We start from the raw sequence: 17,374 nt of genomic DNA on the forward strand, positions 1-17,374 counted from the left end.
GGGGGAAAAGGTACAGAGAATAAGTAGCATAAATGATAGGTGGAAAATAGACAGGGGGAGGGTAAGAATAGTGTAGGAAATGTAGAAGCCAAAGAACTTATAAGTATGACCCATGGACATGAATTATAGGGGGGGGAATGTGGGAGGGAGGGGGTGGGCAGGATGGAGTTGAGCGAAGGGGCGGAAATGGGACAAGTGTAATAGCATAATCAATAAATATATCAAAAAGAAAAAAAAAGAAAGGGAAAATTTTTTCTGAATCTCATCATCAGTGAGATTCAGGAAAACATGACAGGGAAGCTGATGGTGATTGGGAGAATTGTGTGAGGTCCCAAGGTGCCTACTTCGAAGGGGACTGAGGTGCCGTTGTCCTATGTACAATGTGTCTTGTATCTTGGATCTTCCTAAATAAATGTCTATTTTTTACATGGCTGGACAGCTTCTGGATAGACCACGTATGTAATGAAATACTCTGACACAGAAAAATGAGGCAGCTGTGTGAAGTGTCCCGATACTGAATTATCTGTAAGCTATACTAAGGGAAAAAACTGGTCCAGAACAATGGTTTGCATTTGCTACTGTGATGTTTAAATACATATTCACATGTGTACACACACACACATAAACTCTCACAAGCCAAGCATCTGTGAGATGACACCCAAGACACTGGCTGAGAGGGCTGCCACCAGCGGAAAGCCGGAGTGCGGGTGGCGGGCAGATGCGCTTTTCACTGCACACACCTTTGTGTCTTCTGAAGTTTGTGCTGTGTACACCAATACGCTACTTACAAAATAACCTGTTTATCTCTCTAAAATCAATACATAAAAATAACTTATAAAATAACCTACTTATAAAAATTACCCGATTACAGGCAGGTTCCCATTAAGACGGTGGCATGGGTAAATGTGGTACTCCAATCCTCCCACAAACACACCAAGATTACAACTAAACTACGGAACCATCATTCGGAATCACCTGAAATCTAACTGAACAGAAGTCCTACAGCTAAGGATATAAAGAAGCCATGTCGAGACTGGCAGAAGGGTGGAGATGCTGAACAAGTTGGTCCCAAACCAACCTGTGTCAGATAAAATAAGGAGGGATATCTTCGCTGCAGAGATCCCGCCTGCGGAGTGAAGGGTCTCAGCCCCATGCCAGGCCCCCCAGCACGGTATTCCAGTGCTGGGAAGAGAAGTTCCCACAACTTCTGGCTGTAAAAACCAATGGAGATTGTAGCAGAGATGGAGGGGCTGCAGAAGTCTCAGGTTCCCTCTAGAAAGGGTGCATACACAGACTTACTTGGACTCACTCTGAGCTCCAGTGCTACGGTAGCAGCTCAAAAGGCACCAGGGACATATGGCGAAGAACTAAATTGTCTGGCATCAGGGAGAGAGCCAAAGGGGCAGACACCTCCCAGAAAGAAGTGCTGGCAGAGGCCACTGTTCCTTTTCTGAGCCCTCCTGACCAACAGAGCTGGCAGGTGGTGTATTTAAGTCTCCATCAACCTGGCTAACTCTGTTCACCATACCCTAGTAATTCCCTGCCCCACCTAACTTGCCAGCCCTTTCTAGTGGCTTTTCCATGCAAAGGGCTTGTCTTGCTTATGCTTCAGACTCTCCTAAAATCTCCCAAAGAAACAGTGGCCAGCCTTGACATGCTCCACATCTCACACTAAGTGGCCCCAGGCCCAGCACTAGTGGCAGCTGGCCTTAGTTTGCAGCTTGTCCTCTCCTGGGCATTTCCAAGCCCAGCATGAATAACAGCCATCTGCAGATCACTGTGTAGCTCATGCCAGGTGGCCCCAGGCAAGGCACAGGTGATGGCTGACCTTGGTCTGCACCTCCTGGGTGGTTCCACAGCCAGCAAAGCTAGTGGACAGCTTCAGACCTCCTCACAGCACTACCCAACCACCTCCACAAGCGACACACTCAAGGGGCAAGTGAGTGGGCACAAGAGCCCCACTGAAGTAAGTCCTGCTCTGTGGGGTCGGCCACTGCACAGTTGATCTTCCATGGTGATCAAAGCCAGTCCTTGTAACCTAGGGGGTAAATCCTTCCCGCCGATACGCCAACAGCAATCAAGGCTCAACTACAACAGGAGGGCGCCGAGTCAGCGGTGGGATGGCGCACCTGGAGCACACAGGTCCACCGACCAGGGAGATGGTGCCACTGGGCCCTACAGGACACCTACTACATATGGCCACTCTACCACGACCGGAAGACATAGAAGCTCTACCAAATACATATAAACAAATACTGAGAGGCAGCCAAAATGAGGAGACAAAGAAAGTGTCCCAAATAAAAGAACAGAAAAGATTCCAGAAAAAGAACTAAACAAAATGGGACAAACAATCTATCAGATGCACAGAGTTCAGAACACTGGTTAGAAGGGCGATCAATGAACTTAGTGAGAACTTCAGCAAAATGACAGGAAACATAAAAAACAGACAGAAAACAAAAAAAGAACCATTCAGAAATAAAGAGTACATTAACAGAAATGAAGAATACATTACAGGGAATCAACAGGAGTGGATGAAGCAGATCAAGCAATCAATTTAGAAAATAAGAAAGCAGAAAACACCCAATCAGAACAGCAAAAAGTAGAAATAATCCCCCCAAAATGAGGACAGGATAAAGAGCCTGTGCAACAACTTCAAGCGTACCAACATTCGCATCATGGGGTGCTGAAAGGAGAAAAGTCAAAGAAATTGAACACCTATTTGAAAAGATCATGACAGGAAACTTCTCTAACCTGGCAAAGGAAACAGAAATACAAGTCCAGGAAGTGCAGAGTCCCAAACAAGATTAACCCAAAGAAGCCCACACCAAGATACATCATAATTAAAATGCAAAAGGTTAAAGACAAAGAAAGACTCTTAAAATTAGCAAGAGAAAAGTAGTTACCCACAAGAGAGTTCCCATAAAACTGCCAACTAATTTCTCAACAGAAACTTTGCAGGCCAGAAGGGATTAGCTAGAAATACTCAAAGTGATGAAAACCAATGACATACAACCAAGATTACTCTACCCAGAAAAGCTCTCATTTAGAATCAAAGGGCAGATAAAGAGCTTCCCAGACAAGAAAAAGCTAAAGGAGTTCATCACCACCTAACCAGTATTACAAGAAATGTCAAAGGGTCTTATGTAAGGAAAAGGAAAACAAAGATAAAAAATATGAACAATGGTGCCCTGGCTGGTATGGCTCAATGGACTGAGTACTGGACTGCAAACCAAAGGGTCGTGGGTTTGATTCCCAGTCAGGGCACATGCCTGGGTTGTGGGCCAGGTCCCCAGTATGGGACACGCAAGTGGAAACCACACATTGATGTTCCTCTCCCTCTCTTTCTCCTTCCTTTTCCATCTCTTTTAAAATAAATAAATAAAATCTTTTAAAAATATATGAATAATGGCAATAAATAAACATGTATCAACAATTACTTTAAATGCAAATGGATTAAATGCATTAATCAAAAGACACGGAGGCTGAATGGATAAAAACAAGGCCCTTATGTATGTTGTCTACCAGAAACTCACTTCAGATTGAAAGACACACAGACTGAAAGTAAAGGGATGGAAAAAGATATTTCATGAAAATTAAAACAAACAAACAAAAAGCTGGGGTAGCAATGCTTATATCACATAAAATAGACCTTAATAACAAGAGACAAAGAAGAACCCAGCAATTCCACTTCTGGGTATTCACCCGAAGAAATTCAAAAACTGAAAAGACATATACATCCATATGCTCACTGCAGCATTATTTACAACAGCCAAGATATGGAAGCAACCTAAATGTCCATCAAAAGATGAATGGACAGAGAAGTGGTGCATATGTACAATGGACTATGACTCAGCCATAAAAAAGAATGAAATCTTGCCATCTGCAGCAACATGGACGGACCCAGAAGGTACTGTACAGAGTGAAGTCAGTCAGACAAAGGGGCACATGCCATATGATTTCACTAGTATGTGGAATCAAAAACACAAAAATGAACAAGCAGAACAAAAACAAACTTAGATATAGAGGACATTTTGACAGTTGTCAGGCTGGTTGGGGGGATGGATGAAAAAGATGAAGGGATTAAGAAGTACATATGGTTGAACAATAAAAATTTAAAAAAAAAAAAAAAAGAAGTACATATGGGTAGTTACAGAATAGTCACAAGAGCCCTGGCTGGTGTGGCTCAGTGGACTGAGTGTAGGCCTGCGAACCACAGGGTAACCGGTTCAATTCCCAGTCTAGGGCACATGCTTGGGTTGAGAGTCAGGTCCCCAGTAGGGGATGCGCAGAAGGCAACTACACATTGATGTTTCTCTCCCTCTCTTTCTCCCTCCCTTCCCCTCTAAAATAAATAAAATGTTAACAAAATAATCGTCAAGAAGATGTAAAGTATAGTCAATAATATCATAACTATTATGCTGCCAGGGGGCTGCCTGAAACATTGGGCAGAACACTGTGCAAAGATAAGACCGTGACTGTCTAACCACTATGCAGCACACCAAAGATAACACACGTAATACTGAATTTAAACTGTAATTGAAAAATTAAATTTAAAAAATTACCCAATTACAAAGCACACTAAAAAAATTTACTAGGGAGATAAAACACATTTACAAAGGGATATAAAAAGCTTGGGAAAATGTCCCTGAATAGGAAGAGTAAATATCTAAAGATGTACATTCTCTTAATTAGTCTTATATTTTTAACACAATCCCAATGAAAACTCAAACAGACTTTTTAAAAGCTATTCAAGCTAATTCTAAAATTCATATGGAGAAATAAATGTTTATAACTAGCCAAGAAATTTTTGAAATGTGAGGAAATATATTAAGTATTAAAGCACATTAATTTAAAGCTACAGTGTTAAAACTGATTTCCTCCCTCACTTAATAAATCAAACAAATTTTCAGGAAGACTTAAAAGTAAAAATGAAAGCTTTAGCTGGAAGAAAACACAAAATATTTTTAAAACAGCTTTATTGACATTTAATTCACCTAGAGTATACAAGTCAACAGTTTTTTTATATTTACAAAGTTGTGTAACTGTCAGCAATATCTAAATTTTTATCAGAACATTTTTATCACCCCGGAAGGTAACCCCTTACCCATTAGCAGTGACTCCCCTTTCTCTCTGCACCTCCTACCCCCAACCCCCTACCCCGGGGCTCCTGGCAACCGCTTTCTGTCTTTGTGGATTTGCCTGGTGTGGGCATTTCATGTAAATGAAATACTGTAAGTGGTCTTTTGTGTCTGGCTTCTTTTCCTTAACGTGTTTGCAAGGTACAGCCACACTGGACCACACAGCATACCGCATTCACTCCTTTTTACGGCTGCATCAGTAGTCCGTTATATGAACAGACCACATGATGTTTCTCCACCCATCAGCTGATGAACAGCTGGGCTGTTTCCATTTTTTAGCTCTTATGAACAATGTTGGTATGAATATTGCTCTACAAGTTTCTGTGTGGATATACGTTTGGAATCCTCTTGGGATACACACCTAGGAACAAAAGTGGTGGGTGAAACAGTAACTGCATGTTTAACCATATGAGGAACGGCCAGACTGTTCTCTGAAGTGCCGCACCATTTTACACTCCGGCCGCGGTGCGCCGGGGTCCAATTCTCCATGCCCTTACCAACACTGGTACTGCCTACGTCCTGTGATTTAAAAAAAAGCCCTGGAAACAACCTGAGTGTCCATCGGGGGAGGTTTAAATAAATGAAGGTGTATCCAGACAGTGGAATACTAGTGCTCTGTGCCTCAAAGTAAAACCAACCCCAAGATATATTACATGAAAGTGTAAGAAAATTAAGTCTTGGATATTCCAGCTCAGTGTCGTCTCTCTTCTAAGAGAATGGGGGTACGCACGTGCACATGTGCGTTGCTACAGAGGCTTTTCCTGGTACCGCTGGTCATCGCACTGACAGTCAGGACGAAGGATGTTTTCGCTGTACTGCTAGTTCTGGAAAACGGGACTACCTTCTCAATGAAGTGAGCTTTACCTCTAGCTTACTACCTAGTCTTACCCATGCCCAAATCTCAGTCGGTGAAGTCAGAGCCCTTAAATGAACGTGGCACACTACGCTAACGTGACTCCTCTCAAGAGTGCCGCCAGCACTGACCCTGGCCTCCTTGCTGTCCCTCCACTATGCCAGCTGGAACCCTTACATGGGCTGCTCCTTCTGCTTGAAACGCTCTTCCCGAACACCTTCACCTCCTTCCAGGTTTTGCTTAAATGCCACCTTCCATGGAGCCTCCCCTGACCACCCTATTTTCTACTGGGACCCCCTTCCTGCTTTGGTTTCTTCATAAAATTTTGCCTAACGTTCATACAGCACTTACTCGTCTGCATCTGACCCCACTCCATCCCAGCACCATCAAGGGCCAGGGTTTTGGCTGTGTTGTCCCCTGGACACCCCACGGCACCCACCAGAGCAGTGCCAGGCACGCGGCAGGCCCCTCGGATGTTTACTTCATGAACTGATCCTGCTACACTGTGTAGGAGATGTTCCAGTGCGCTAAACCTTTGCTGTCTCGTGTCTTTATTTCGCCCATGACAATGCTAGTCAGAGCTGGCCCTGGGTAAACACGTGGTTATTTTCTCAGAAGGCACAGCCACATGAAGTGTTTCGCAAACCATAGTTTAAGATGGGTGACACTGGATATGAAATCAATTCAGTGGGTTAAACCAGAATTTTTTTAATGATATTAAAGTATAAGAATGCATAGCATAATACGGGTATTTACAGAACTCTTTTTGCTAAGTATGTATGCGTATCTGTATGGTATATGTTTTCTTATATAGCACGTCACGATGTGAGTGCATTTCCTACAGGGAGTTTATGACCAAAAGTTTGAAATTCACTAATCTAATTTCAGCCTAAACATTTCTAAGTTTAAAGCTCAAGCTCTGTAAAATATATTTTAAAAAATAAGTTTACTTTGTAAATTTAAAATTCTGTAAACTAAAGGTACTTACAGATCGGTGAAAAGCAGAATGAATGCTCTCCTACAAAGTATGAATACTATATTAGAAAAACTGGAGTTCTGGGAATGTAGCCTCTAGCTTTTCCCCCAGAACACGTCCAATTATTTCACCTTACTTTTATGCTCAGAAGCATGAACTTCTCTGCTTTTCAGTAAGTCAACTTGGGTAGTTTTCTTATTTTCTCAATTAACACTTGATATCATAAGTCAGCTATTCATTCGCATCTGAAATTCCTCCAAACATTTTGTTTCTTAAGTTCAGCAATTACTTCAGTAAGATTTAAGAATACCAATAGACAGAAAGTGGAAATCTCACTTTCCATTTAGGTATCAAATAAAGATTTGTATTCCCTCAAAAACGTCTAAGTTCTTACTGCTGGTATACTCAAACACTTTCACTGCTTTTTAAACTGTATTATGTTTCAGGGCATGTTCTAAATAATTTTCTACTAAGCTATACTTATAATTACACTCTATCAAGAAACATCAACTCCCTGAATACAAAGAAACAAAACGAAACAAGTAACAAAGAGAGGGACACCTCTGAATGGTCAAAATATAGGACATAAAATCCACTCCCCTAACTTTATTCATACAAGGCTTTAGTCATACAAGACTATTCCTGTCCCCACTCAAAACCCTTCTCTCTTTTAAAAAGTGTGCCACTAACAAGTTCTACCATCTAAAAGCCCAGGTGAAAACTGCAAGAGGAGTGAACATGGCTCCAGGGAGGCCTGTCAAGTTAAACAAGAGGAGCCCTGGCCGGATACCTCAGTTAGTTAAGAGTGTCACAACCTGCCAAGGTTGCAGGTTCAATCCCTAGTCAGGGCACATCATCAACCAATGAGTGCAGAACTAAGTGGAACAACAAATTGATGTTTCTCTCTGTCTCTCCTTCTCTCTCTTTAAAATCAATAAATATTTTTTTAAAAGTTAAACAATGTGATATGATTTTTTAAAAAAAAAGCCACAGAAATGCTCAAGATTGCAATTTCAAGAGTCGTCACATCCCAGAGGGCCTTTATGTTACCACAGAGGACTCTAAGTTAACATTCACGATATTGACCCTGTAAATATCAAAGTTCAATTATGTTCCATTTAATGATTAAGTGTTTTACAAAGACTTCTAATAATGGTTAAAATGAAATGTACTACTTTAAAAGTAAGATTCATGGAAAACCCATTCGGGAGCTCCACGCCCTGTAAATGCTAGAACACTGATGTGTGCGAACTACAACGGCAATGCACTTCCTTCACGTCTCCTCCGTGACGCCACGTCAGCTACCTGACACGTCCAGTTCCACTGAAAGTCTTCAGCTCTTCTATCTGTTCCTAATAGTACTGCTATACGACCTTCTGATTTTTAACTACGGTATTCATATGGCTATCTGGACATTAATTTATATTCCAATCACATTTCTTGGTTATATACTTTTAAAATTAGTTACACCCGTGACCCAGCCACACCTATTCAATTTACCTGATCTGTGGGCATTCTCCTGGTTAAAAAGCAGGTAGAGATGAGCCCCCTCCCCTCAATAGACAAACAGCTTAGAGAGCCATAACTTTCATGGTCTGTAATTCCTAATGGCTTTAGCAGAAACAGCTAGCCACACCAGAAATAAACATCCTGAAATCTATATATTTTTACTAAATGCTACAGAACGTCTTTGTGGACTAGGCAAATAGTAGCTTCATAAGAAAAAGTAAGTCTTCCATATCGAGACTGAGCAGGACGGTATTTAAGAAAAATTCTAGCTGGCCACAATGAGGGCACAAAAAATGCAACTCAAGAACATCCTCTGATTTGAACCTAAAGCATTTCACTGACCCAGAATCAGTGTTGTGGTCTGAGACTGCTGATCTCAGTAAGTCTCCTTCATGGAAATAACCTTTGTTCATGGTTATGACCTGGTGCTTGACATTTGGGGGGGTGAGAAATGTTTCTTTTCCTTCACTGTTTTCTCATCAACCTGACTTCCCCCTCTTCCTTCAAGCTGCATTCCTTCTCTTCTTGCCCAGGGGTAGCAAAACACTCGGACATTCTCTTTTGTTATACCTGTAGCTAACCAAATAAGGCCTTTGCTAATCTATTACATTTGGGTTGTTTGATCTTTTACAGGTGGATGAGGTAACTCACCCACCCCCACACACACAACCAAGCATGTCAGGCCCTCGTGCCAAAGGCCCACCTGGTGCCTCTTGGGCAGACGAGCCATGTGTGCTCTGCTGGTGCAGGCCCTACACCCAGCACCGTGATTTATACCCATGGCGATGCCATTCAGAGTCTAGGCAGTTAAGGAACAAAACCTGTATTGTCACATCCTATTAGCAGCATAACTAGCTGTCTCACTGAGAAAGTGAAATCCGACCAGCAAATGCTACTCCTTCATCCCAAAAAGCATAGCCTGGGAACACCAGAAATGTGCCTGAATTCCAGGGATGGAGCACAAGAGGTATAAGGGTAGAGATTAAACAGTATGTACCCCAAACAAAAGGAGACCAGAGGGACTAAGCAAAATAAATTAACAAAAGAATAAAAGTACTAAGTGGGAGGTTGCCACCAGGCACAGGCCAGGTGCGGTTCATTTTGGGAAACAAATCAGCAGTGCCTCAGCCCTCCAACAAAGGGAACCTCACTCTTCTGACTTTTCTGGTGCTTGGAGCAGACTCCTCACCTGTTACAACTCCGTTCGAGGCAGAAAATTCCAGCAAAGATTCCAGCACACACAAATCAGAAAAAGCTTTAAGACTTTAACTCGCGCACCAACCAGTTCCATCATGGCTGCCTCGCGATCTCATTCTGGTAATGTCAAATCTTGAGAACAAGATTCCAAGAGACTAGGAATCAGGGCTTGGGGCTATAGTGGTCATGATAGTTACCTAGCCACATGAAAGGACCAATCCATTAGCCTGTCTGCTTTACGACACAATCACATTTGCTTTTAGAGACGAGTCTATTGTTCATTTTTCAGGGCAGTAGCTTTTCTTTAAGAACTTTCTTCCCTCACTGGCATTATTTCATATAATAATGGTTTAGTGATTATGGACTCCTCTAGATTTTTTTGTCTGGGAAGCTCTTTATCTGTCCTTCAATTCTAAATGCTAGCTTTGCTGGGGAGAACAATCTTGGCTGTAGTCCCTGCTTTTCATGACTTTGAATATTTCTTGCCAACCCCTTCTAGCCTGCATAGTTTCTTTTGAGAAATCAGCTGATAGTCTAATGGGAACTCCTTTGTAGGTAACTCTCTGCTTTTCTCTTGCTTTTAAGATTCTCTCTTTATCTTTAACCTTTGCCATTTTAATTATGATGTGTTGTGGAGTGGGCCTCTTTGCATCCATCTTATTTGGGACTCACTGTGCTTCATGGACTTGCATGTCTATTTCCTTTACCAAATTAGGGAAGTTTTCTTTCACTATTTTTTCATATAGATTTCCAATTTCTTGCTCTAACTCTTCTTCTGGCATCCCTATGATGCGAATGTTGGACCTCTTGAAGTTGTCCCAAAGGATGCTTATACTATCCTCACTTTTTTGGATTCTTTTTTCTTCTTCTTCTTGTGGTTGGTTGGTTTTTGCTCCCTTATGTTCCATAACATTGATTTGATTCTCAGCTTCATCCACTCTACTGTTGCTTCCCTGCAAATTATTCTTTATTTCAATTAATGTATCCTTCACTTTTGAATCTTCTTTTTGTTGTTGAGGTCCTCCCTAATTTCCTCGAGCATCCTTATAACCAGTGTTTTGAACTCTGCATGAGACAGATTGCTTATTTCTATTTCCTTTAGCTCTTTTCCTGGAGTTTTGATCTGTTCTTTTATTTGGGCCATGTTTCTTTGTCTCCTGGTTTTGACAGCCTCCCCGTGTTTATTTCTATGTATTAGGTAGAGCTGCTCTGACTCCATGTCTTGGCAGTGTGGCCTAATGCAGTAGGCGTCCTATAGGGCCCAGTGGCACAGCCTCCCCTATCACCTAAGCTGGGTACTCAAGGTGCACCCTTCACATGGGCTGAAGTACACCTTCCTCTTACATTTGAGCCTTGGTTGCTGTCGGCTGATCAATGGAAGGGATTCACCCAGGCCAGTCAGCTACAAGGACTAGCTGTGACCACTGACCACCAACCACCAACCTCTACCCTCCGTGGAGGATCAGCTGTGCAGGGGCGGACCATGTCAGAGGAGCTCTGACATGGTCTGTAGCTGTCCACTGGGTGTGCTGACCCTGGGGTTTCCTGAGTGGCACAGGCAAAGGTCACACCCCACCTGTGTTTTGCCTGGGCCGCCCTGCCTGAGCTGTAAAGCAATGTGACATGGCTGCTACTTGTGCTGGGCTTGGAGGTTCCCAGGTGAAGCCAAGCTGTGAAATCTAGGCTGGCTGCTGCTCTTGCTGGGCCTGGGGGTAAAGCCAGCAATTGCTTGTTTGATGGGATTTAGGAAGTTAGGAAGCATGATATGAAGCTTATGAAGCTAGGTGGGGGTGAGTCTCTGGGGATCTCCAAGGAGGGTCAAACAATGTTAGCCAGGTTGATGGAGTCTCAGATATGGACCCAGCTTGCCAGCTCTATGGGGGGAGGGTTTAGAAAAGGGAAAATAGCCTCTGCCTGCCTTGATGCCAGACACTTCAGTTTCTCCCTATACACCACTGGTGCCTTTCAAGCTGCTACCCTGGTGCTGGAGCTCAGAGGGAGTAAATATGAGTAGGTGAGTAGGTGTTTGGGTTCTTTTAAGAGGAACTACTTGGGACTCCAGCAGTTTCTTCCATCAACTCAACCCTTGCTGGTTTTTGCAGGCAAGAGTTGTGGGGACTTTTAACTTCCTGGCACTAGAACCCTGGGCTGGGGGGTCTGGTGTGGGGCTGCGACTCCTCACTCCCGAGATATCCCTGCCACATTTTTGTTTTTATCCACCACAGGTAGGTGACGGACGAGGCTGTTCCTATCTGTGCCCCTCCTACCAGTCTGGATGGATGTGGTTTCTTTATTTCTGTAATTGTCAGACTTCCATTCGACTCGATTTCTGCCAGTTCTGAGTGATGATTGTTCTATATTTTAGTTGTAATTATGATGTGGTTGTGCAAAGAGGCCAGCCATGTATGCCTACCCCACCATTTTGTTTGGAAGTCCTGGAAATAATTTTAATGTCCATTAATAGGACAACATTGATTAAATGATAATTCCACTATAAAATAAGATATACACAGCCCTGGAAAGTCATAGACCTGTTTTTACTGATGAAGATAAGTGTAAGCCACGTTGAGAGCTTTAAAACTAAAATTCTGTAGCACAATGCTTTTTCACATAAAAATGTTAGACACGTCTATTAATGTGTACAACCTTGAAGAGCCTGAAGGGTGAGGCAACACAGCCCCCAGCAGTTATTAGTGAATGAGGAGCAGAGATTATGGTCATTCTTTATTTCAGCACACACCAATCCCATGCCCTCAGGCTAGGTGGTCAAAAACTCGAGTTCACCGGCTGACCGAGGGCCCAGGGTGCCAGTTCGCTGCCCTGTGCCTCGCTGTAGGCACTCAGTATCGATCGAAGTGGATATATTACTTGTGAATAAAACATTTGGACACGGGGAGGAAGAAGAGCGCGACCAAGGGACTTAAGTGACCAAGCTGGTGACGTCTTTGCACAGCACACACACTCGCCCTCGGATTCCACTCCGCGAAACTGCCCTTGATTGCAGGAGCGAGGAGGCCAAGGCCCCACAGCCTCACCCCAGCTCAAGGAGAAGCCCCTGTAGTCCTCACACGAGCCAGGGCTGAAAGGCGTTACTGCCTGAGGATACGGCGTAGCCCTGTGGGACCAAGCGCCAGGCGTTCGCCACTAGGCGCGCATTAGGCAAATAAATCTCCCAGTCCCCCAAACGGCGCAAAGGATTGCATCTCCGTGCTCTCCATGGAGGGCGCTACGGCCGCCGGGCCTCGGGGTGCTCCTGCATTCCCAACCCCCGGCCCGGCTGCCCTTACCTCCCGGGATGGCCGCCAGCGCCGACACACGCAGGCGACGTCCCCACAGCAGCAGAGCCCGCAGCTCACGCGCCATATCCCTCCTCCCAAACGCCTGGGCGCAACCACGCGCACAGCACCAGAGGCGAGGCCTTCCTGGGCGCGATTTGGTGACGTCACAGGCCGCGCCAGGCTGCCCGATCTGCTGCCTGCGTCGGGGGTGGGATGGGGCCTCTGTGGAACGCGGGGTACTGTAGGGCTGGAGGCCGGGCCTCCGTGACCTTGTGTCACGTTGTCAAGGGCGACAGGCTGCGTGCTGAGCTGGCGGGGTTACTCCAGAGCCTCAGCTTGTGCACCCCTAAAATGCGGCAGGTGTTCGCACTGTCCCGGGGTGGGGGTGTGTAAAAGGACGGCAGAAACAGTTAACGTCTGTGGAGTCTAGTCACTTTTCAAACCAAGAAAGGCCATGTACCTAAAAAGAGTGAAAGGGAGAATTTTAGGCTTCACTTGTCTACACCAAGACGTGAACTCAGGAGCCTTCCCCCGCCAGCAAACCTGGTCTATTCATTCCATTTCTCTCGCCCTGCTGGAGGTACAAGTGTATTTGGGGATTCAGACAAACTCCGTTTATCATCACAGTAACAAGCCCCGTAAAATACAGATTCTCCGAAGTGGTTTCCAGGCAGCTCCTGAAAATGATTCTGAGGCACACTAAAGACTCACTGCCAAAAAACGTTTTATTCTTGAAAAAAAGAAAAAGTTCCTTAGTTCCACTTTTCTTCCTCTCCAAGTCCAAGTTGTTTTATACAAGTTGTTCCCTCCTTCAAAAAAAAAAAAAAGACTCAGTGCCACAATCAAATAATTGTACAAAAGCGGGGTTACTAGAGATTGTGATGGGAGCAGCAAAGCACAGAGTGCTCCGAGGTGCGCGGAGGGGACGTGTCCGAGAACACTTCCAGGTGGAAGTCCTGGAACCCCCAAGCGCCAGGTTTAAGCAACTGAGATTTAAGAGGTGGACAGATTTGAAGGGAAGACCAGGAACTTCTCTAGCCTGGAAGACATCAGCGGCAGCCCTCCCTCCCCCATCATCTACACCCAACTGAGTCATCCAGTCCCTGGTCAGGGGCCTCCAGTAGTTTCCCTTCAAACTTACAATCAATTCCAAACCCTCCAGGTCCTGCATGATCCTCTGCCTCTCTTACTACCTCACCGCACTGCAGACATACCAGGCCCAGGCATAGCCATTCCTGGATGGCACTGCAGCTACTCTGGGGGAATTAAGGGGTCTCAGCATCACATTTCACTCATGTTCACTCCACTCAGAAAACCATCTTGCCCTGGCTGGTATTGCTCAGTGGATTGAGCACGGGTCTGCAAACCAAAAGGCTGCTGGTTTGATTCCCAGTCAGGGCACATGCCTGGATTGCAGGCCAGGTCTCCAGTTGGGGTGTGAGAGAGGCAACCAATCAATGTTTCGCTCCTTCTCTCCTCACTTCCCTTCTCTCTGAAAATAAATAAAGTCTTTTTTAAAAAGAAAAGAAAATCATCTTGTGTAAGAGCTGACACATTGATCTAAGGGGCAACAAATCTGGCTTGGGGAGCCCTTTTATTTCAGGAAGAAGTGGAATTTGGCCAAGGGAGCAGGGAAGCCCAGGCTTCAGTTAAGGATGAGGTACTTTGCCAAGACAGGCAGCACCCAGGCTCTGTGGAGGGCAAATCTACCAGGTTCCAGACATACTTACCTGGGACTTCTGTTCACTCTTGGCCTGTGGCCTTCAGAGACATATCCTCAGCCACAGATGCTTGTGATACTGTGTCCTCTGGTAGCCCAGGGAACTGTGGCTTCTTAAGGTGATCAGGGATCCAAGTCAAGTCTCAATGGGGTCATGGGCAGATTTCAGCCCCTATGCTCACAAGGGAAATGGAAGAAGGAAAAAATAATTCGATGCAGATATACTTGAATTGATGGAGGCTTCAGACTAGCTTAGGGAGAGTAGAGAGAAGCAGAAGAGGGGAGCAGAGGTAAAGGGAGAGGTCCCTTGGGAGACAAAGGGAGAGGCCACCACTGTGGCCACTATAAGTTTGCTGTTCCTTCTCTAAATGCCACTGCCTTCCCTTTCTAAAAGCTTCTGCTGGGGGATACCACTCAGTGAACTGGCCTTGATGGTATGTTTGAATGATACCTTCTGTCCTGGCAAAGAGCTCAGACCACAATTTTTTCTCGGCTTGTGGATGAAGCATTGGAGGGAAAAATATCTGCCAAATCTCAAGCCTATTGTGTGTATTGCTTAAGAGAAGACAAGTGAGAATTGGTTTGGTCTGAGAGACTCTACAGGGTGAAACACACCTTCATTCTGTGTGGGCTTGCAGGCACGTGCATGTGGGTGCTTGGCCAGAGCCAGTGGTCCTATAATTCCTACAGCCACCATTCTCACTCCAACAACTGGAGGGAGCAGAGAGACTGCCTGGGAAGGCCTGGCCTGCTGCTTTCCCTGTTCAACATGGCTTCCTGGTGGTTGCAGGGCCCCTCTCTCAATGTCTGTGCTGGTGAGGCACTGCTTCTCTCAAGGATTGACCTTTTGCCTGGGTTCATGGGCCTCCACTCCAGCCAGAGCCCTATCTCCCCAGGTGGCATCATAAGCAGTGTCTGGCATCAGGCCCCAGCAGGTGGGTGGTGTTCACAGAGTTTTCTTTGCCGAGACCATGTCTCCTCAGGTATGAAGGTGGTCCTGTCAGGATTTTCTGGTCCAGTGGGGGACATCAAGGACAGGGTGAAAATGCAGACCACTGATGTTTTCCCTGAAGGTGCCAACGCCCCCTGGACATGGGGCAGATGGTGCCGTGGCACGTCCATGTCAGCCAGGTCTCTTTGAGTGGTGGCTGCTGTCCTACAGTTCAGGAAATAGGAGGGATGGGACTGACCCGAACTTTTCCCTGCAGAGCCGTATCACCCAGAAGACTGGCCAGGGCAACGCTCCCCTCCTCATGTTTCTTTGGAAAAGCAAGCAAGATGTGACTCTCTTCTTCTTCTTCTTCTTCTTTTTTTTTTTTAAGATTTTTATTTACTTATTTAGAGAGTGGGGAAGGGAACGAGAAAGAGAGGAAGAGAAACATCAATGTGTGGTTGCCCCTCACGTGTCCCCAATTGGGGACCTGGCCTGCAACCCAGGCATGTGACCCGATTTGGAATCAAACCAGCAACCCTTTGGTTCGCAGGCCTGCACACAACCCACTGAGCTACACCAGCCAGGGCAACTCTCTTCTTTATTTTCCTCACAATCTGCATTTTTACAAATGCACTTCACAGTCAGGACGCTCCCTGCACCTCTGTCCTGGGGCAAAGGAAACATTGGACACTCTTTCCAGGTAACTCAGGGTTCTAAGTCCCGTGGGGCTGTTTGCAGCCTGGGTTCTGCCTGACTCCTGTCCTATCCAGAGGACCTCAGGCTGCCTGTGGTCCTGCCACATTCTTACTCAGGGATTTGAGGAAGGCAGGAGGCCCGGGAAGACAAAGGGAACAGGGGGGTCCGGTTCAGAACAAATGCTGTGAAGGAGGCTGAAGAGCCACTTGACCAAACACCCTCTCTATAAACCCATGTTGATCATGAGCATTGAGATGAAGACAGTTTCAAAGTCAAGATTTTTTTTTTTTCATGGTCCCCTGTAGCCTCACTTTTCAAAGTGTAGAGGGCCAGAAGTAGTGGCTTCAGCTGGGAGCATGTTAGAAACGGAAATTCAGTCTCTCCACCCCCCATAACTACTGAATCAGTATTTTAGCAAGATCCCAGAAAATCCACATGCGTCAGAGCCAGAGCAGCACTGTCCTAAGGACCACACAGCGGTGCGCAAGACAAGGACGTGTGTGCTCCCTAAACTACGGAGCACTGGGTAATTCTTGCCCCTGATGAAAAGACATTTTCTTGTTTCTAGCACAAACTGGGTTCCATGCCCTGGCTGTGAGCCCTGGCGCCATCTAGCACCTTCCTCCAGCAGCTGTCTGTGTCTATTGAGCGAGCTCTCCAAGGGTTGTCTCTCAGAGCCTAGGATTTGCTCAGTCGATGCTTTCTGAGTGAACAAACTCAAGAAAACTTGCTTACTTGAATTCAAGTGTCTAGAGGGCCAGTGACAAGTGAGGATGGGCCTCCCTCAAAACTCGGAGAGTTCTCCCTACAGAGCTCTTACTCTCATGGGTGACACCAGTTCTGGCTGCTGAACCTGTTGACTCTGAACGCCTCCTGTACGGCCCCCACCTACTTCACTTCCCTGCCCCTTTCTCTACATGCCCTAGCTCTGGGAGCACAGCCACGATGCCAGCATCTGGTCCCCAAGACTCTTCGTCAGTAAACCTCCCGCCACTCTCCGTGCAGCAGCACATGGAAAAGTCTTCCTTCTTCTGTGGGCCCTCAATGTGTACACTGATGGGAGGGGTCCTGGG

General features: G+C 45.5%; 1 protein-coding gene across 1 annotated transcript in view; it reads right to left on the minus strand.

Moving 5' to 3' along the window:
- The window catches only part of TRAP1 (TNF receptor associated protein 1), a 57,717-nt gene extending 44,604 nt beyond the window's left edge, over nucleotides 1–13,113 (minus strand). Inside the window, exon 1 of the mRNA XM_024553298.4 lies at nucleotides 12,961–13,113. Within this exon, the coding sequence (XP_024409066.2) occupies nucleotides 12,961–13,036 (76 nt within the window). The 5' untranslated portion in view covers nucleotides 13,037–13,113. The remainder of the gene's footprint in view (nucleotides 1–12,960) is intronic.
- Between the last annotated feature and the right edge of the window lie 4,261 nt (nucleotides 13,114–17,374).

Source organism: Desmodus rotundus, chromosome 1 (genome assembly GCF_022682495.2).
Source record: "Desmodus rotundus isolate HL8 chromosome 1, HLdesRot8A.1, whole genome shotgun sequence".
NCBI lineage: Eukaryota > Metazoa > Chordata > Mammalia > Chiroptera > Phyllostomidae > Desmodus > Desmodus rotundus.